This window comes from Halictus rubicundus, chromosome 12, assembly GCF_050948215.1.
Source record: "Halictus rubicundus isolate RS-2024b chromosome 12, iyHalRubi1_principal, whole genome shotgun sequence".
Lineage (NCBI taxonomy): Eukaryota > Metazoa > Arthropoda > Insecta > Hymenoptera > Halictidae > Halictus > Halictus rubicundus.
This window is the reverse complement of record NC_135160.1, coordinates 2293601-2314169: the sequence shown is the minus strand read 5'-3', so window position 1 is coordinate 2314169 and position 20569 is coordinate 2293601. Positions and strand designations below refer to the sequence as shown.

Genomic DNA, 20569 nt, shown 5'->3' with positions numbered 1-20569 from the left:
ATTTAAAATGTATAGCCCTCTTAGAGGGATTTTTAATCAAACCACCGCAAAACAACTCACTCCAATTAAACTTATACCTTTTTTTCAAAATATTTAACATCACTTTTGTGAATTCTCTCAATTTAAATTCTACGGTAAAATTAGTAGAATTGCTGTGAAATATGTGCAAAGAAACGGCAATTTGAAATGAATATATGTATATAACTACCTACATAGGCATTCTTCTTTAATACATATACAGATTCAAACGTCATTCGATAGGCAATGTTACGTTAGATCTAATAAAATTTTACCCGCGTAATGACATTATACCGTTATAACGAATCGCTTGAAATATATTCTATTAATAATTAATAATCACGAAATACAACTACCATAACTAAGGTACTTGTTTTAATTTTCAATAAAAAAATTTGTTATATCAAAATAGATACGGGGTTTGGTTGAAATCAATGATGGCGTACGATGCAACAGAATGTACCGTATTAAAGATCAAGACCTTTCGTTTCTTAAGATCGGTCTTTTTTGTCGGTTTTTCTTTGTGTACAACATACAAAATGGAAATACGATGGTGCGGGCCTCGAATGTGATGGTCACGTGCCTGTCGGTGTTAGCACGACCTCTATGCGCGATCGTCTGACATTTTGCGACGGCAATTGTACGACACAGTGGGTGCTCCGTCGTGTTTTGTATTTTCCAGCATACCTCTTGTTGTCAGTGTAGTGATACGGGTCGATGATTAATGTGAATTTACAAGGGCGGACAAAATGTAGACCGATATAGTTTTCTCGATCGAAGACATCGAAAAGAAGAGAAGAGAAGAGAAACGAAGAGACTGTGTCTGGGCAGGCAACACATGAGAGAGCACATCACACGGGACTACGGGACACGGGCCGCGACTTTTCTCAGAACGCGTATCGATCTTTTCGCAGGCGATGCATCTTTTTTGCCAGTCCTTTTATGTTTGTAAACGATTGACTTGGATTATTAAAGATCGGTGAAACCTTCTCGATCGCTGAGTAATCAGTATCAAGAATGGAAATCGTCGGCGACTACGAGTACAACACGAAAGATCTGATAGGCCACGGCGCATTCGCCGTAGTCTTCAGAGGTAGACATCGTAAAGTGAGTTTTTCGATATTCATCTTCATCTCAAAACATGATCGTCGATAGAAATTATTCGAACGATTCAACGTTGGTCAACGATAACGGGTCTTTTGTTTTTACAGAAACCAAATTTTGTAGTGGCAATCAAAAGTATTACCAAGAAGAGTCTAGCAAAGTCACAGAATCTTCTTGGGAAAGAGATCAAGATTTTAAAGGTACATTGATACTGTGTTTAGTTCCTTTCGAGCATGTTATGCTTTTTAATTTAATTTTTTATTTGTACTTCAATTACAAACGAAACCATGCTTGCGCTATATGTATTGTTTTTATTCGAATTCAGCTATAAAAAAGTTGCTTCTGTATAGTTCATTTTAATGTATGTCAACTAAAAGAGTTTATCGCACAAGCATAATCCATGTTTTAAATTTCACAAATTAATTGTTTAAAATCCACGAGACAAAAGTTCTCCTTTAATATGACATCATTGTTTTGTTGTTGACTAATACATTACGTTACAGGAACTAACAGAATTACATCATGAAAATGTTGTTGCATTATTGGACTGTAAGGTTAGTAGAATACATTTTTTATCAAATGTTGAATAATTCTTTTTATCTATTTATACGAATTATACATATAATGATATTTTCGTGTTCTAATACAATCACAAATTATTTAGGAGTCTAATCATTATGTCTTCCTGGTTATGGAATATTGTAACGGAGGAGATTTAGCAGACTATTTAAGTGGTACGTGTAGCAAAACAAGTTTGTTATCAATGTACTCGAGCAATGTCTTCGACTAGCCAAAATACATTCCATGTTTGTCCTGTTATTTCAAATTTATTATATTTATTAGCAAAAGGCACTCTCTCCGAGGACACTATCAGAGTGTTTTTAAAGCAATTAGCAGGTGCAATGAAAGCACTACATGCCAAAGGTGTAGTCCACAGGGATCTGAAGCCCCAAAACATTTTGCTCAGTCACAATTGTGGTAAAGCGTGTCCACAGCCACATCAAATAACTTTAAAGATCGGTAAGGTACAATTTGATTGATTTACATTCGAATTGTGAACGTTACAATTTGTAAAATGTAATTTCTATGTTTCAGCGGATTTTGGTTTTGCTAGGTTTTTACAAGACGGCGTAATGGCTGCAACGTTATGCGGATCACCAATGTATATGGCTCCCGAAGTTATAATGTCGCTCCAGTACGACGCGAAAGCAGATCTTTGGTCCTTAGGAACAATTGTCTTTCAGTGTCTTACTGGGAAAGCGCCATTTCAAGCTCATACGCCTCAAGCTTTAAAATTGTTTTATGAAAAAAATGCAAATCTTGGACCTAAGTATGTCGTGATAAGTAAAATATATTTTTATGTATGGTAAAAGTTTCTGCTATTCGTGTAGTTCGCAAGAAGTATATTATTTATTCTAATGCATTATTTTAGGATTCCACCTGGAACCTCGCCTGAATTGTCAGATCTTTTAATGGGTCTTTTGAGGCGCAACGCCAGGGATCGTATACCTTTCGACGAATTTTTTGGACATGCTTTCCTTCAAGGTGCTAGAGAAAGCCCTAGTCCAGTTCCTACGGAGCTTCCCGCTCCTCCAGGAACTTTGGTGATCCAGGAAGGAGCAGCAGCTGTAACAAGATCAGAACCAGAGACAACAAGTCCGTGCTCGAGTCCTGAAGATGACTATGTGCTGGTACCAAGTGATCTCAGCAGCGACACAGACAATAATCCTAATACGCAACAAGTTAAGTAAGTAATTTCTACTTCTTCCGTAAAGTTGTAAAGTTGTAAAGTTTTTTGAGTTATATCTGTGATACAACTTAATTGTCGTTTGACCAGGTATGTCAAGCAAACAAGTAGGGAAGCGGTAAGTCCACCAAGGCCCTGCTTCTTACCCATTTCGGAACCCATTCCCGTACCATCTCAGAGAAGTATAGCTCAGCCGTCATCTCCTTCTACTAATACAAGATCTGGGAGCAGCGTCGTTCCACGTTCTCAACCAATCAGTATGAAACGTAGCGTGGATTCGCATAGGAGTCATGCTCCTGATATAGGCTCTCTCAGTCCACCCAGTGTTCAATTCGTGATTGGCACACCACCCAGCAGACGGTGCGTAAACATTCTTTTTAGCATCCATTCATTTATTATGTCATTTGAAATGTTGTGATTTTATTGTGATTATTTTCAGATTAAGCGAGACACCTCCACCACCAAACACATGGCACGTTAGTCCTGTTGCAAGGTACTCGCATGCTTCCAGTGGAACATCGCCGTTAAGACGTTCAACTGGAAACAACAGTGCATCCTCGCCGCTACTAACAGGGCCGTTGGCAGTGTTAGGTTCGCCTACATCGAGAGCATTTCAGGATAATAACAACACGTTGAGGCATTCACCCGTTATACCTTTTGGTACAAGAGCTGTTACTCTTCCTGAAATATCTGGTATTTCATTTCTATTTGATACTCCTCCAGTGTAAACTTTTCTAATATTATCGGAGATATCACTGATATTTTTATTGAAAATTCAGAGGCAGGTAGTTTCCAAAACCTTCTACCAGACATCAATTCTACGATAAAGGATGACCGCCCTCTAACGTTTATCGCTCCCGAGCTCCCGGAGGAAACGCTCTTAGAACGAGAACACAGCGAAATATTAGCGAAGTTGAACTTTGTTGTTGCGTTGTGCGAATGTGTGTGCGAAGTAGCACGAACTAGAGCAGGTCCGTTGGGTGCGCCTTTAGGTGGTATCGAGCAAGCAAGCAACGCGGCGACAAGAAGAAGGGCCGAACAAGTCATTCTACTTGTTCGTGCTCTTCAATGGCTCAGTTCTGGATTAAGTCTTGCGACGCAACAACTCAAAGCTGGCAGGTTACAACCGACTGCCAGCGTTAAAGACGGTAATCACACGTTCATTTAACTTAAGATTTGTTGTGTACTCACAATTCGACGTTACTAGAATCTGAACGCATTTCAGTTGTGAACACAATGAACGAAAAATTCAGATCGTGTCTCGCGGAATGCAAACAGCTGAACAGCGCTGGACTTCTTCATCAGACAGGAGCTACAGCTGACAAAATCCTTTATAATCATGCTATACAAATGGTAAATATTATTACTGTTTACGCGATTATTATCGTTAAGTGCCGCAGGCTCGTGTATCGACATTGATCTTTGTATTCTTCCACAGTGTCAGTCGGCAGCGTTGGATGAACTGTTTGGTAATCCCGCGGAATGCTTCCAGCGGTATCATACGGCACAGATATTGCTACATTCTTTATCACAGCATGTCAGTCACAGTCAAGATAGAGCTCTCCTTATTAAATGTAATAATACTTTCGTTGTACACGCTGTAAACGCGTTACCGTTTCGCGATTGTTAGTGGAAATATTGAAAGAGTAATTTGTTCTGTTTATTTCAGATAAAGATGCTGTGGAGAAACGCTTGTACGTACTTCAGCAGCAAGGTTACATTTACGCAACAGATCCTACATAGCGCTTATGAAATATGGCAGCAGGATACAGCGACCCGCCCAAACCCGCACCGTATTCGATACCTCTCTTGTGTAAGATATTCTGCCCTATTCTGTATAAAAGATGTTAATTCATTGATCATACTACAGAGATGACATTGTAGAAAAAGAAGCAAAACTAAGATTTAAGCGTAATATAGTAAAGTTTGTTAGATCGACACAGAATAGGGTAGATTACCCCATGGAAGAGTACGAAAGTGATTCTTTACAGGTTTCTTTATATGATTTTATTAATGACGCGGATGATGAATTATAATTATATATGTAATGTATATATTATATAATACATATATATATATATATTATATATACATATATATACATATACATATACGTAATACATAAATATATTATATATGTATATATATATGTATATATAAATATATATTGTAATGTACGGATGGTTGATTAACTAACCTTTATTTCATATCAAATAATAAAAATATGTATACTAACAGCATTTTACGTTCAATGCAAGGCACATTATCTTATTAAATAACAGTGATGCAATCATTATAAACAGGAAAACAATATTTTAACAAGTTATATTGTGGATTGGTACGTTTTGCTACGAATACGTTGCTCGAACTTATTTTGTTTTTTCGTCTGTAACACCTTCTATTTTTGGTTTGTTATCTCTGTAAATGACATAGTTCAACGCCGTAGCGAGAGAAGTCCAAGCAAAATAAGGAATGATCAAACAGCCGGCAAGTTTATTCACTTGGTAGAAGGAGACGCCTATGGCTGCGGTGCTTCCCCATAATAGAACAATCTCGTACAAGGCCTGCAAATACAAGAGATGCGAGTTATTAGAATAGAATAGGAGAATTAGGAGGTCACAGTTATCATTTTCGGAATACCCATTGCACGTTGTGCAGTCCAAAGTATATTGGAGTCCAAGCCCAGTTTAGCAACAAATTGGTTCCATAAATAGAAAGTGGTAGGGCTGCTTTTTCAAAACCACCACCGTCCCTCCATACTAAATAGGAAGAGTAGCCCATTGTGCAATACAGAGATGTCCATACTGGTGCAAACATCCAGTTTGGTGGAGTCCAAGATGGTTTGTTTAAAGTCTTGTTCAGATAAAAAGAATTACGAAATCTATTTCTTAAATTAATGTTTTATCGACAATTCAAAAAATAAAAATGATTCGCGTGTCTCGCATGACTCAATGTCACAATTGAGCGTAACTATACTTCTAGAGAAATGGAACACGCGAATTATGAAACGCCAAAAAAAGTGATTCATTATTCAAGATTTATTGTACATCTATACCTCTTTTGTAGTTTAATATACAGTGAAACAATAAGAATGCCCAATTACAACAATATAGAATTTTACGTTACACGCCTCGGAATTCAAGTGGTTCAAAAAAAATCGGTTTAATTACCTCGTACCAAGTTTTTACACTTTTTCTAGTAAAGTAAGCACCAGCCCACCCTCCAATATTCGGATGTAAAACTCCTATCACGATCGGCCAAGACATTTTTACAGGCATTTTACTTGCAAACGCGAGCTATTTCACCTTCGTCACTGCGTATTTATCGAGCGTCGATAGCAAAGAGTATGCACGCATAAGTGCTGCTTTATGTTATCGCAAACGGCTCTCCAGTAGTGTAACTAGCTTAATGATAAGTGCCTTTTTCTCGATGAACATTGTACATGTTATGCATTCTGGTAACAATGACTAGTGGTAATTTTGAATTATCAGTGGTACGATCGGTATGATAATTCGTATCAAATGTTTCATTCAGGCTCACCGATTAAAAGTATTTTTACAAAGAAATTAAAAATTACATACTTATGCCTATAAGTATAGTGACAGGAAAAGTGATTACTTTAATAAATATGCGTACAGCGATACCACTTTTTATTTACACATATAATTTAATAAATACATTAAGAACAAATAATATTTATATTACATACAGTTTTTGGAGTGTCATGCACGACTTATAAATAACTATTTTAGCAGCAGAGTGAGCACTGACATATAAATGTGTGCGCGAGTACACGTTATTCTAATTAAATAATCATGGTGAATATGTATGTGGAGAATTATAATGATAAAACCATAGTGAAAATTCAACTATACATATACCACTTGATTTTGTCTCAACACTATCAGTTTTTGCAAATGTGTTTGAATTTAGACGAAAAGTACATACATTCCAAAAATACATCTTGAAATCTTTCACATTTTTGTTAACAGTGGCAGATCGAGGAATACTCTAAAATGAAAAACTTATAAAAAAGCTAAAAAGTATATAATATATGTTTTCCTGTATGAAATTAGTCAAATATATTACTGTCTCGAGGTTTGATTAATCATAAGTTAGATTTACACCTCACACCAGCGGATTTCAAAATGGAGTATGCACGGATAAATGCACATGAAGTCTTGCACATCTCATTGGCATTTAGAAAAATAAAACTTTAGGCAGTACAGCCAGAAAGTTAATCGGATTCTCGAGATATGAAAGGGTATAGAAAAAGAATGTTTCCGAGGAAATTGTTCCTACGTTTACAACGAGCTGAAACACCAGTTACTTAGTCTTGTGCTTAGCGATAGTTGTAGAAAGACGTTGGTTCGTAGAGGAAAGAATCTTGTACATTGTAAGACGTTTCATCTACTTTTTGGTATTCTGTGCATTTTTTCGTTCGGAACTAATATGTCTAGCTACTTGATTTCTCAAACTACCATTGACTTTGTATTTTGCTCGTTCTTTATTATCTGTTTTTCATTCTTGCCTCTTCGATCGATATACATATTCGATACACGCCATCGTCCTTTTATTCAAATTTTTTATCTTTCGCATCTTCCTCATCGTCCGTCTCTCTCTTTTTCTCGACTTTGGATGCGAACACTCCGGGAAGATGATCTTTTACGCGTTGTCTTAGCTTCTGAGGAATCACCATGATGGTTGTTATCATATTACCGAGGAAGAGTACCAAGAACATGGCACTGAGAACTGGTACATGCCACGTAGCTTCCGAATGGGTCGTTAACGTATACAGCATATACGCGTTGTATAATTGGAACAGGTATCCGATAAAAAGGAATGGTAATAGAAAAGACAATCCTCGCCACATCCACGAATGAAAGCCTTCTATAGTAATATCCATATTATGTCTTTCGCCTAATGCTTTCAAGCGATATAAAACACCGCGTTGATAACAGAATTGCAAATACTGCACGAAACCTGTAAATGAAAATAATGAAATTTTCTGATTGAATTTTGATCGATTATTTAGAAAGATTTGAATCGACTTACTAATGTATGCGTTGAACCACATAAACTGCTGTCGAAATGCATACCACGGCCCAGTGTTGGGCCATACTAGCAAAACTCCGGAAACTACGGTTGACAGGAAATGATGAAATCTCCACCAACCTTTGATTCTCGAACCATTTACTTTCAATATACTTTCCCTTATTGTCAGCGTACAATAGTACCAGACTAAAAGGAACATAAAACTAAGTTCCAAGGTTCTGCAACGTACATTATAGAATATTAATTTCATATAAAAGCAAAGGAAAACTCGGTATAAAATAAATGATGTTTTACCTGACATTAGTTACTAGATTTATCACAGATAGAACAAAACCGATAACAGAAAGGACTAATTTAAACTTTTCGTATTCATCTTTGTACTTGAATCTGAAAGAATTACAGAGATGTTATTATATTTTTTAGTACACGAAAAACTGTTGGCATAAACGGTATAGTTATACTCACTTATCGCTTTTATTTAATATGGAAACGTTGACGCTGCCTAAAATAATTTGAAGGTACGTGCCGTTTGGTTTGGGTAAGGTCTGTTCTATTTCATGTAACTGCAGCTTCCTCTTTGTCATATCTTTGTCTACAATTTTGCATGCTTCGCTCGCATGTAATCTGATCCGAGTTATAGAAAATTCGTTATAATTCATGAGAAACAAGAATGATCAACGTATTAGATCTACTTACTGTTTCAGTGATTTCGATATTACACCCATCCTGTACCTCTGATGAGAAATGCCTTTTAAGCATTTTGCCTGGAGTTCGCTTACTTCTTCTAATTTTGCAAGGTATTCTCTATTCAGTGCCTGTTTGCAATACAAAAATGTTCCTGTTATTAAAAAGACCTTGTAATATATTCTTTTAGACAGAAAACATAATGGTAGAAAGACCGTGAATCCGGAAACGAACGAAGATTGTATTTTTGTTCTTTTTTCCCGTGTTTCCAACAATTTGGTCCAACAATTAAAATAGACTTTTGTTTCTGACTCGACTGTATCTCGAATGATTATTCCTGAGGCGTTAAGCGCAAGGATATTATTGCGGATATCGTATTGAAAGAAATAAGTAGTTTTTCTGGCCAAGCCAATAGCTAGTTTCAGTAGTGATTTATGATCTTCAAACACCGGTTTGGAGTATCACTATGAATAAATAAAAGGGTACACTTAACCTCGAACGTTACGAAACGGTTCGTCGCGAGATACCGTCGACAACATCGACATCTTGAATTAACGAAAAATAAGTCTTACTTCCAATTCCTTGTAGTCTTGTGCTAGATCGTTCCAATCTTTCAAACAAGATTCAACATCGGTGTCCATTGTGACGATGGAAAAGATGATGACCAAGAACTATCTAAAAATTCAGATACGCCGCGGTCAGTTCTGTCGTATTGCTGCGGCTAAATCGCTTCCGCGTATGTAGATCTAGCGACAGAATGCTCTGAAAGCCGTCTTTCGATTAGCGTGCTCTTCAAGGCCGACGTATGATAAGAGCGTCTTCCCAAAAAATAATTAATCCGTGGGAGGAAATACAATAGAATTGTGTTCAAAGTGTCGTTCGCAACAGGAATTTTACGTTGCATTCCAACCTGAGAAACGAAACCGAACGAAATGCTAATCGACAAAGTCAGTTTCGATAAAGTGTGTACGCGGCGACGTTTAAATTTCAAAATTTGGAACGAAATAGAAACTCGTGGTCCCGTGATCGTAATCGCAATTATTAGATAATTAAATGTACATTCAGTCGAATGTGACGAAATTTTTCCAGATTATTTCTCAATTAAACCGAACTTACGCAATGCCTGATGATATAATTCCTGTATCGTATTATATTCATTTCATAAAACATTTTATGAATATGCTTTACACACGTCCCATATCTCACGAATAATTTAACTGTGATAACAATTCTCGCTCTACCGACATTTTTCACTGGCTACAATTACTCGTCTCTGAAACAGTCAAATCCATTCTGCAAAATAAAATTGGAATAATGTTCAATGTAAAAAGGCAAATAGGTAATACGTTTTTGTTGTTTTAAATATAATGTGCTCTATGTTTGTCTGAAATAAAATTTGCCCATTCCTACTCATATGCGACAGCCTAACAGAATTAATTTGCTCTCTCGTATAAAGCAATTTCACGAAACGTTCGGACCCCAAAGCCTGATTCCACGCCTATTTTTGGTTTAACCGTTGTCGCGACGGTAATTTATGGAGGCGCATACTTGTTTTCGTCTTTTCACCCATTCGCGTAGCTTGGACTTGTAAATAATTATGGATTCTTTGACTCCGAAGAGTGTACAATACAGACGGCAATTTCAACCTGCATCCTATCGCGTCCCGTCGGACACGCGAATTTTTTCACGGTCGTTGACCATGAGAAGACAAAAAAGGGTGTAACACAGACAGAGTGTGAGAGTGAGAGAGAGAGAGAGAGAGAGAGAGAGAGAGAGAGAGAGAGAAAGAAAGAAAGAGAGAGAGAAAGAGAAGGAAAAGGCGAGAGTCAGTAAGAGAGAGCGAAAAAGAACGAGAGATCTGTGAAGACAAAAGCGCTACGCAGTTTCTGCGGTAAACACGTCGGTCGCTTCATGTGTAATTCGATGTACTCCATTTCGTTACACCTTCGATACACCGATTCCTTGACCTCGCCCCACGTCGCGTCGCGTCACGCCACGCCATTTCAACACGGAATACGTCCATCGGTTTCTTTGCCCCGTGAATTCATTACTTTCAATTTTATGCATCTGTGAAGACCAACCGGAGACAGACCGTGCTTGATTCTTTTCCTCGTTGAATGTCAATACCGCTGATGTTAGCTTTAAAACGGTATCGATTCCTGCAAATGTAGCAAATACTTTTATTTTCCCAAAATGCGTTTCAGAGAAGATCAATGCCACGATATAGTATGTATATGGGAATAAATGTGCATGTATACTTATAGCAATTTTTTGATCACGTTATTACGCGATCCTACTATATCTTCATCCTTAAAAACATCCCCTCGAGCGGTGTTCCCTTCGTATTGCCCAAAAGTCAGCAGACTCTTTATTTACTAAAATAATCATTATGCGGATTAAGATTACTTTATTCTTTTGGAGAAGACGACTATCGAAGAAATATAGGCGGTTTCCACAGAGGTATTCGAAACTACATATACATATATGTATAAGTAGTCACGGCAAAGACAGTATCAGCTGTATTATTTATAAGCGCTATCGCCTCGTTCAAAGTCTTCTCTTTTCATTCGGCTATGCTGGCGGAATATATTAACCTTTTGTCCGGAGATGTCGTCCTACGAGAGAGCATCTTCGATGTTAGACCGTGAATATCCTGAAAAAATTTACAAATTATTATGAAGAGGCGAACAGTGCCTAGAATTGATTATAATTGTTCTATCTAATCGAGAAGATCGGTTACCGTTACACGGCATCGTCAGCGATAGGATTATTTAATGCGGCTCCTTATCCTTTGCTCTCGAGATATCTAATGTATCCTCCCCACTCCGATGTCAGAACTTTCGGCTGGAGATTCAAATACGTTCGAAACTGTTAAATAGTATGCAGTAGGCGTTGCAATGGTTTCGGGACGGACACGATCAGCCAGCGAGGATGTATCCGTGTTTAAAAACCACGCGTGTGATTCGATTAATCGGCGTGCTTGCTCGATTCTAAATAAGAAACAATTCTCCTAAAAATTTGTATTGCATATAAATATAGTAAACGGTTATTTCGAAAATATCGGATTACCGCTATAGTTGTTTGACCATGAAAATTATTGATCAAAACAGTACCTAGCGAGTGCAACAGGTTTAAAAAGGATCGTGTAATTCAAAGATTAAGTACTTTATCGACGATTAAAATAAATATAATAAAGATAATACATAATTAATAGTAGTTTCTACCAGATTTAAGTATAATTCGAGTATTACACTGGACTACCCGTAGTGTCGATTACTTGAGCGTGGCAATTACGTTAATCACGGCGCTACTGTAATCTGTTGAGAATAAGGAGGTGTTGAGTCACAAACGGAAAGGATTTCTTCGTTGAAGAAAGTGGAATCCTGCAGCGCGGCGGGGTAAACGGGTTCTAGATAACGGCATAGTAAACGGTATTTGATCTTCTTTACGTGTTCACCCTCCTACAATCAACGTAAAACTTGCATTGTGTTTTCCAGTGTACCAGAGAATTCCTATAGTACGGTATAGCACTTCCTGTTGCCGTGCGTATTTATGGTCGTGGCCGGAAATGGATGCGAAATAGTTTCGGTAGACTTAATTTCCCAACAATCGCGATCATTTCACGGAGGCTCGTCTGCTCGCATCGTTGTACTCATCGTTAGGCGATTCGCGATTCGATCCGTAACATTCGCCTCCACGCAAAATCTAGAAAAGGTCGGTAAAGATAGAGAACAGAAAGTATCGAACGGATTTCGGAAATCAGTGTTACCGTCATACCGCGTCAAAGTCTACCAAGAATGACAGGGGAGACGGAAAAGAAAAACTACCCGGGAGAATCGGTGGCAAGCAGCACCGTTTTCTCTATAGAGTCACGTATATGCACGTCTGAAATAAGAAACGACTAGTCTGCAGAAGGTGTCGAATTTGACGCGCGCTAACACGCGCGATTACTCTGCAAGAACATTCTGCGACCGAGTCGAGGCACGACAGTTATCGATTGCATTTCTATCGGGCGAAAGAAGCTGCAGCGGGTCCATCTGTAGGTCGACCGCGGCCTGATTTCCCGCGTTTTATAGTAGTAAATAAATGTCACCGGTCAACAATGTTTTCAGTTTTTTAGTGACTCGATCAGGACAATAAGAAACGTTCCATTGGCAAAACGTACCCGAGGCTGTTAACACATATCGTTTCTGTTACTCCGATCGAGGAATCGAAATCAATCGAAAGATGAACGTTACACGAAAATTTCTTCGAGTCGCGAAAAAAATCAACGTCGAGGGTATTACCCTGTCGAACTATCGCGTACCGGGTTGCAGTTACTCAGGGGCGACGAGAATCGACGATCCCTCCGATACCTCGAAGACCGCCGATGACGTTGCGGGATCGAAGATCGAAATCGTCGAGAAATTGCGAGATCGAGATGGGTATTATGGTAGCGCGACCACGGCAACTGTGACCGGAAACGGTCTAGAAGCACCGGAACCGCGAGGTCTTCCACTGTTTGGAACGTTTTTCTCGTTTCTACTTGCCGGCGGCGCGAAAAGGCAGCATGAATACGTGGACAGAAGACACAAACAACTGGGTCCGGTTTACAGAGAACGTCTGGGGCCAATTACGGCAGTGTTTGTCAATTCCCCGGAAGAATTTCGCAGAATCTTCCGGATAGAAGGACCGGCTCCTAAACACTTCCTACCGGAAGCTTGGACGCTGTACAACGATATACGAAAATGTCGGCGCGGACTACTTTTCATGTAAATTGGTCTTCGTTAAATCGGTGTTAACTGTTGACGCATTGTTATTTTAGTATAATAGAATAATGTATCTGATAGAATAGAATAATGAAAATATGTTAAGCGATCGCCGATAGATGAAACGTTAATGTTAGCTAACGAAGTTTTCATTGTTAACTAACGTGGCGACACCTTTGAACAGGGATGGAGAAGAATGGATGCATTTTCGTAAAATATTGAATAAAGTAATGTTGGTGCCGGATCCAACGAACCTGATGGCCAGTCCTTGCAAAGAGGTAGCCAAAGAATTGACACGGAAATGGCAGGAACAGGTGAAGACCGATGCCGTGATACCGGAGTTACAGGTTCAACTTTATCAGTGGTCTATAGAGGGTAAACGCAAGTTTAAATTTTCATCGAATATCTGAAAAATCAAAATAGAATTGTAATTGAATTTTTGTAGCAATGGTGGCCACGTTGATGGGCACCTGTTGGCGCAATTGCAAACACGAGTTGTCTCGAGATTTCGAAAAATTGGCGAGAATGTTGCACAAAATATTCGAATACTCTGCTAAATTAGCGATAATGCCAGCCAAGGTAGCCATGAATTTACGACTTCCGGTTTGGATGAAGTTCGTTGCAGCCGTGGACACGACATTCGAAACCGTTCGAATTCTGGTACCGCGAATGATCCAATTAGGTGGCGACGGCTTGCTGAAGAAAATGCTGAACGAAGGGATTCAAGAAGAAGATGCAATTTGCATTGTCACCGATTTTATTTTAGCGGCTGGCGATACGGTATATCCGCATACACATACACGTACACGTATACGTATCTTATGTATAAACAATTCCCATCTCTAATTACAGACGGCGACCACTTTGCAATGGAGTTTATTGCTAATGTCCCACCACCCCGACAGACAAGAAAAACTGTACGAACATTTGAAGAAACTTCCGGAACAGGAAGTGCTACGAGACGTACACTTGAAAGGTATAATCAAAGAAACTCTTCGATTATATCCCACCGCGCCATTCATCTCGCGATATTTACCGGAAGACAGCCTGATTGGTAATTACTTTGTGCCAAAAGGGGTAAATGAACTTGTCGTTAACGTTATTGAAAATAGCATTTCGCAGAATAGAGGAGAATACTCGATTGATTTTAGGAACTGATAGTGCTGTCGATCTATTCGAGTGGTCGTGACGGGAAAAATTTTTCACGACCGAACGAGTTCCTGCCGGAAAGATGGATCAGAACGGATAAAAGCACTTACCGCAGTTTGTTCAATCCACACGCGAGTTTGCCGTTCGCTTTGGGTGCGAGAAGCTGCATTGGCCGGAAACTGGCGGAAATACAAATACTCTATGGCTTGTCGGAGGTATTTAAAATTGTATTTATAATATGTATATGTATATTTATTAAATTGGTTACTTCTTAAGACTGTGCAAGATAAATGCTTGCATATGTTACAATGTCGAGATAAAATAACAAAAAATGTGGATAAAATATGATAGAAATACAATATATCATAAAATAGACGATCGGTGAAACAACGATTAATTACATTTCTATGAATATTTCAGCTGGTGAAATCATTCAAGATAGATTGCATGAACAAGGATCGTGTGCAAATGATTTTGCACTTAATTTCCATCCCATCGGTTTCGATACAGTTAAAATTAACGCGAAGAGAATAAAAAAAAGACTGATACACGCAAGGTACAATGGCAAGAAAGTAAATCTACACTCGGTCTGCGTTAGTCAATTTTAAATTCGTCTCCTTCACACGTATATATACAACGATTATCGTTTCAATGTATATTCTATTCTTTAAAGAAATTACACCTACAAATTGTATAATATAATCATTAATATACATCAATTCCGCCTCTTAAAATATATTCACAGTAAGTATCTGTATCTAGGTGTGATAATAGGTGTACGACGAATAAAAGATTTCATACTATAAAAATTTCATCGGGTGCCTCATACTTACAATTAAACGGTCAAATATTCTACGATTTCGCTACTATTAATATCACAATTAGGTTACATGACTTTGTCGTTAACCTTGGCACAGAACGCTGTTAATTATCTGCCTGACTTCGTTCAAGAACTCGCGGAAGCTACCGCTGCTAGAAAAGTCCTGAAACGCTTGTATTCTTTCCGAGTTGGTCATCGTGGCTGTGAGAAAAATCTTGACGCAGCAAGATTTCAATTCGTGGCATGCGTTATTTTTCGCCCAGTTCCAGGCTCTGCTGAAATTCTGATAATTCAACTTGGAGATCAAGCTTTCTGTGAGAACGTCCGATACGTCGTTCATCAGAAACTTGTCGGCCAACAATGCAGCGTCCAATAAAGACTCGATGGTTCTGTTTTCAAAGGTGGCGCCGTTCGCGGCGAGCAGTAACGTATTAAGACCTTCCCTCGACGTGTTTCGCAGCTTGACACGTTTCTTGCCCGATTCCGAAAAGTTTCCTTCGAGCATGGCAGAAAAAGCGTCGGATTTCTGACACAGCGTGTGTCTACAGGCATCGACGGTCGTACCGTCGTCTAATTCGAATGTGACCGTTGCCGGCTTCGGATGATTATCGTAGACCCGTGGAAAATCGGTCGATGCGGTATCAGCTATTTGACACTTGTCTATTGTTTCCGGCTGTATCTGCAGCGTGTCCGCCAATCGACAAATCGACCATATAGCATTCTCGTAAAGACTGTGCTGTCGGTCGGACAACACGCGGAATATTAGCGGCATGCCACCGTAATTATCCAGTAGAGACTTCAGAATGTAACGTGATTTAATTAAAAACGGTATCGAGACTGCAATCACCAATTTGTGAGTTTCGTCCCCGCGCAGTAATATCGATGTCAATTCACCTATTGCTCCATCGGTTTCCGCGAGAGCACATAGCTGCCTTAAGTACTGTTCCGAACCGTATAGTGTCTGAGCTTCGAACACAAATCCCTGCTTCAACAGCGGCATCAAATACGCTCTATTTCTGCTTGAAAACATAATCCTTGGGTAATTGAAATTTTCTGTGACAATACGATCTTGAATTCTTTACCTACCTTATAATCCGGGTTAAAATCCTGGACGCTTTTGGGTGTTTAGCATGCCTGATGTAAGCCGACAATGGTTCGATGGTGATCGAATCGGCCAGTCGTTCGATCGGATCGTTCGAATGACTCAAACGACTTAATAAAACTAAGGTCCAAACGCTCGCGTATTCACAGTTACTCGATTTATTCCCTTTTTCCGAATTCTGAGGTTCTTCTACCTCTGCAGTCACCGACTTACAACTTTTTAGCGATTCGACTTCTTCTTGAGGTTCTGCGGAAAGATCAATTACTGTGCTTCTAAAAGCAAAAGTAAAGGATTTGATCGATATTTTAGAAAAACGCGTTGCATTGATTTTTAGCGAACCATCTTCGTTGTCCATAAATTCTGTATCACTACAAACTGGACTGTAATTGTCTTCTGTATTTTCATCGTTTTCTACCGAATCGTAAAATGGTAATGGGGGTGTGCTAGGGGGTGAAGAAGACACACTGGTCGCACTACTCGGACTCCAGTCGTCGCGATAGTAATCCAAACTATATCTGTCAAACAAAAGTATAGCGTCTATTCTTAGGGTTCGTTCGAGATTAACATGAAATAATTTGACAAACGTACCGGCCTAGACTGGTTTTGTTATATTTGAACTCTGTTTGCCTGTTGGGTGGTGATTCATTGCCCCTTTTTTTCGAAGCTTTAGCTTGTTCGTTACTTACAGCTTCGGCAACCATTTTTTTCAATCTCGTTATCAAAACATCAAGCAAACCATTCTTCACCATTATCTCGATGCTTGGATCGTCGTAAACAAATTGCGCCAAGGCGTGCAGTAACAAAGGATGGTACTTTTCATACTGAGAATTTTGTAATAAAGACAGCATTAATTCTAGACCAGATCCCATTCTAACTCTTGCACGATTCACAGCTTCCCAACAGAACAGGCATAAACTGGCCAAGGTTTCTTCGCACAATTCCAAACGATCTCTGATGAGAATGATGAGACTTTCAATAGCACCGGAATTTCCCAAAAGAGGACGACATTTTGCTATTTGGCAGAGGTTGTACAAACACTTGATGGCCATTTTATTTTTCATACCACAACATCGCACAATGCATCTATAGCCTTGCAAATCTTTCTCTCCTTGAATTTGTTCTCCGACTCGAAGATCAAGGGTACCTACTAAAAATGCACACATAGCTTTTAAACAAATTTCTATCAGTTCCGAAGCAGTTCTCGTGCTTGTCTCCAATTTCTCCACTGCCATTATTAATAAACCCGTAATTCTACGTATAATTCCAGTTTCTAATATTTCTTCTCTGCTGCCTTCATATATACTCCAAATGTTTCTGTACAAGAGAAATAGATATATACATATATAAGTTAACAAGATAAATAAGTTAATAAGAGAACATTGGCTGTTACAAAAGTATCTTCGTACAATTCAATTGAAGTACCTTATAGCTCTAACGCTCATCAAATAAGTTTGCATATTTGTGTCTAATTGTAAAAGATCGACTATAGCTTGAATCGCGCCAGCATTGCACAGCGACTTGGCATGCCAATCACACTCGGACAAATTTCCAATTAATCTACACGCACGGCAGTGTAAAGTACTTTCTAGTTTTATATATTTGATTACAGAGACTACATTAACTGCTATTTTAGAACCTCTGACCTGAAAAATATACAATTACCATTAGCTCAAAATAATTTTTTAACAGATCCTTGAGTCAAACAGCTTTAAAAAATAGAAAGACTAATCGTATAATACCTTCTCTCTTGCATCTGAATGCAAACATGCGTTCGCTAGAATGCTTAAAGTCATGTTTAATATCTTCAAATTATGACAACGGAGTAAATTCACTAAAATACCCAATCCTCCATCTTTCGCAAACTGCTTATAGCACTTGGGTTCGTTTTTTAGTCGTACCAGGCACGAATAGATTCCACTCTTGGATTCTGTTTTTACGTGTTTCAATAATTCCTGAAGTATTGGTTGTTCTTTCTTCTCGTCCACAGCCGACATTTTTTTAGATAAATAAAAAAATGAACGAAAATTCGTTAATTTTCTGGAGAAAACATAACCTCTAAATTGTACTGCCAACGGGATTGACAGCTACACCTGTACATCGTACAGTAACTTGCAAAAGTAAGAGAAGAAGAAAAATACTGTAATTCATAATTTCCTGTAATCGAGATTTCTCGCGTTCCTCGTTAGATATGACAACGTAGGCGATTCCGATGTTTAAAATCAACGCGTATCGATATATAATTGATTAATTATTTTATATTATTACTTTTTCAAAAACCCCGCTACTGAGCATTTAGTTCGAAAAGCGCACATTACAGCGCCGCAATTAATTCTAGCGGAGTTAGCAGATATGCTATATAAGAAGATTATTGAGGAAACTAATTGAAACAATTGTAGGGGACATTAATAACTCGTACGAGGATATAATAAGCATACCTAACAATGTCAAGAGATTGTTACTTTTGTTACCAACGATCATTTCTTTCTCATATTTATTTCTTTACAACGATAATAACGGTGATCGATCGTCGTCGATGCGTTTTGTCGCAAATATCGTTTAATCGACCTTACTCAACTATTTCCATCCGCTCTTTCTAAAAACAGCAGGGAGAAAAGAGAGCAATGTTTGCGCTCTACTGGGCTCAATGTTTATCGTACAATGCAAAAGCTTTATAATTTCCAATTCTGATAAAATTGTAATTTTTCCAAGTACAGACTAAAGACGCGTCGCATTGTTTTTCTTGTTATTTTAAACGTAAAATTACGTTTAAACGTTCTCCGATACACAACGATAATTATAAAGAATTATTACATAAAGGAATCACATCGTTCATACACACATATATATGTGTGTATACGCATCTGTAGTTGCGTTATATCGAATTTATATGTGTGTATACGCATCTGTAGTTGCGTTATATCCAATTTATATGTGTGTATACGCATCTGTAGTTGCGTTATATCCAATTTACATTTTATATCCTATATTTTCAGAAAACAGTTTAATCAAATAAGTTTGTATCGCCAAGGTGAGCGTAAATTACACATCTGTTCGCGGTGGAGAGGCGGGATTTTGTCGGGTGTTTCGAAAGGAAGACGAATTTCTAATTTTGCGTAAGCGCAGAGTTTGCGTGAAGAGTACATATCGTCCGTGAAGCGGTGCACCTGCTATACAGTGCTGGTACTGGTCTGATGCTCTGGCGGTCTGACGGCTGGCGCTGCGCTGCACAGTGGTGCCAAGGCGGCAAAAAATCCTTTTTATAAAAAAAAAAAAATTATTTTTGTATAGCCTTATAGTGCGTGCATGATGTGCCAAAGTCAGATTTTTTAAAAAAAATTTTTGTAACGGAGATATACGCATGGTAAATAACCACTTCCTCGCTCCTGGGAATTCATCAGTTTTCAGTGCGATAGTTATGTAATTACTCCGCCTATAATTGAATACTTAGGGGTCTACAAATCATATGGGTTATTGCAAATGGCTTCAACTATTAACTGGCAAAAAAAATTTTCCAAAAAAAGTTGTTTAACATTAAGTAATATGGACTAACCTGAAGCCCCTTTCCGTTACGCTCATTTTTTATTTATGAAGGAATACAAAAAATCCTTTGAACAGCTTCGATCTGGAACTAATCGTTTTGGCAAGTTCTAATATTGATCTAGCTTTGTGCAAAATTTCATGAGATACTTCGAGATGCTTTCGCCGCAATTTAAATTTAAATATCAACTTTCGGAATTTCCAAGAATGAATCTCACGGAACTCACGATTATTTGATGTTTCAGGTGAAATTTTTAAGGGATACATATCAGATAATAAAAAAAATGTGACGTTCATACATATAAAAAAATATTTAATAACAATTTTTTATGTTAAATAAACAGTTTTCGTTCACTGGATCACTGTCGCAAAAATGCAACAGGTAGTTTTTGGTAGTGCTCCAATCAACGCTATAAAAATAATTTATGTAAGATAAAAAAAATTGTTATTAAATATTTTTTTATACGTAAAAAATTAATAAATCATATGCACTTCACATTTTTCTTTATTACTTAGAAATATTCCTAAAAATTTTCACCTGGAACATCAAATAATCGTAACTTCCGCACGATTCACTCTTGGAAATTCTGAAAGTTGATATTTAA

At 38.1% G+C, this 20569-nt stretch overlaps 5 protein-coding genes across 8 annotated transcripts; 2 read left to right on the top strand and 3 right to left on the bottom strand.

Annotated features, from left to right (window-relative positions):
- The first annotated feature begins 621 nt into the window (after positions 1 to 621).
- On the top strand, positions 622 to 5106 carry Atg1 (serine/threonine-protein kinase unc-51-like protein Atg1). Of its 2 annotated transcripts, XM_076797648.1 has the most exons (13): positions 622 to 1125; positions 1230 to 1322; positions 1626 to 1676; positions 1787 to 1856; positions 1966 to 2142; positions 2218 to 2452; positions 2555 to 2869; positions 2960 to 3229; positions 3309 to 3562; positions 3649 to 4017; positions 4095 to 4222; positions 4308 to 4443; positions 4539 to 5106. In XM_076797648.1, exons 1-13 carry the CDS (start codon positions 1036 to 1038, stop codon positions 4610 to 4612), a joined length of 2262 nt encoding a protein of 753 aa, XP_076653763.1. In that variant the 5' UTR covers positions 622 to 1035; the 3' UTR covers positions 4613 to 5106. The 2 variants fall into 2 exon arrangements, with proteins under 2 accessions (XP_076653763.1, XP_076653764.1); XM_076797649.1 differs by lacking the exon at positions 1626 to 1676.
- Tspo (Translocator protein) lies at positions 5051 to 6268 on the bottom strand. Its single transcript, XM_076797659.1, has 3 exons — positions 6040 to 6268; positions 5510 to 5722; positions 5051 to 5433 (listed from the first exon to the last, which is right to left on the bottom strand). Exons 1-3 carry the CDS (start codon positions 6145 to 6147, stop codon positions 5239 to 5241), a joined length of 516 nt encoding a protein of 171 aa, XP_076653774.1. The 5' UTR covers positions 6148 to 6268; the 3' UTR covers positions 5051 to 5238.
- Positions 6269 to 6496: 228 nt separating this feature from the next.
- LOC143359611 (transmembrane protein 120 homolog) lies at positions 6497 to 9875 on the bottom strand. Its single transcript, XM_076797655.1, has 7 exons — positions 9725 to 9875; positions 9181 to 9283; positions 8621 to 8739; positions 8390 to 8548; positions 8219 to 8311; positions 7925 to 8142; positions 6497 to 7852 (listed from the first exon to the last, which is right to left on the bottom strand). Exons 2-7 carry the CDS (start codon positions 9247 to 9249, stop codon positions 7443 to 7445), a joined length of 1068 nt encoding a protein of 355 aa, XP_076653770.1. The 5' UTR covers positions 9250 to 9283; positions 9725 to 9875; the 3' UTR covers positions 6497 to 7442.
- A 2960-nt stretch (positions 9876 to 12835) lies between these two features.
- Positions 12836 to 15194, top strand: Sad (Cytochrome P450 family protein sad). Of its 2 annotated transcripts, XM_076797650.1 has the most exons (6): positions 12836 to 13359; positions 13541 to 13731; positions 13802 to 14136; positions 14209 to 14433; positions 14508 to 14720; positions 14926 to 15194. In XM_076797650.1, the coding sequence occupies exons 1-6, from the start codon at positions 12836 to 12838 to the stop codon at positions 15037 to 15039; spliced, it is 1602 nt and encodes a 533-aa protein (XP_076653765.1). In that variant the 3' UTR covers positions 15040 to 15194. The 2 variants fall into 2 exon arrangements, with proteins under 2 accessions (XP_076653765.1, XP_076653767.1); XM_076797652.1 differs by lacking the exon at positions 14926 to 15194 and having other exon boundaries at positions 14209 to 14410; positions 14508 to 14692.
- A 139-nt stretch (positions 15195 to 15333) lies between these two features.
- Rnb (BTB/POZ domain-containing protein Rnb) lies at positions 15334 to 18635 on the bottom strand. Of its 2 annotated transcripts, XM_076797647.1 has the most exons (6): positions 18167 to 18632; positions 17850 to 18070; positions 17016 to 17741; positions 16767 to 16942; positions 16412 to 16673; positions 15334 to 16341 (listed from the first exon to the last, which is right to left on the bottom strand). In XM_076797647.1, the coding sequence occupies exons 1-6, from the start codon at positions 18419 to 18421 to the stop codon at positions 15408 to 15410; spliced, it is 2574 nt and encodes an 857-aa protein (XP_076653762.1). In that variant the 5' UTR covers positions 18422 to 18632; the 3' UTR covers positions 15334 to 15407. The 2 variants fall into 2 exon arrangements, with proteins under 2 accessions (XP_076653762.1, XP_076653761.1); XM_076797646.1 differs by having other exon boundaries at positions 16412 to 16942; positions 18167 to 18635.
- Positions 18636 to 20569: the final 1934 nt, after the last annotated feature.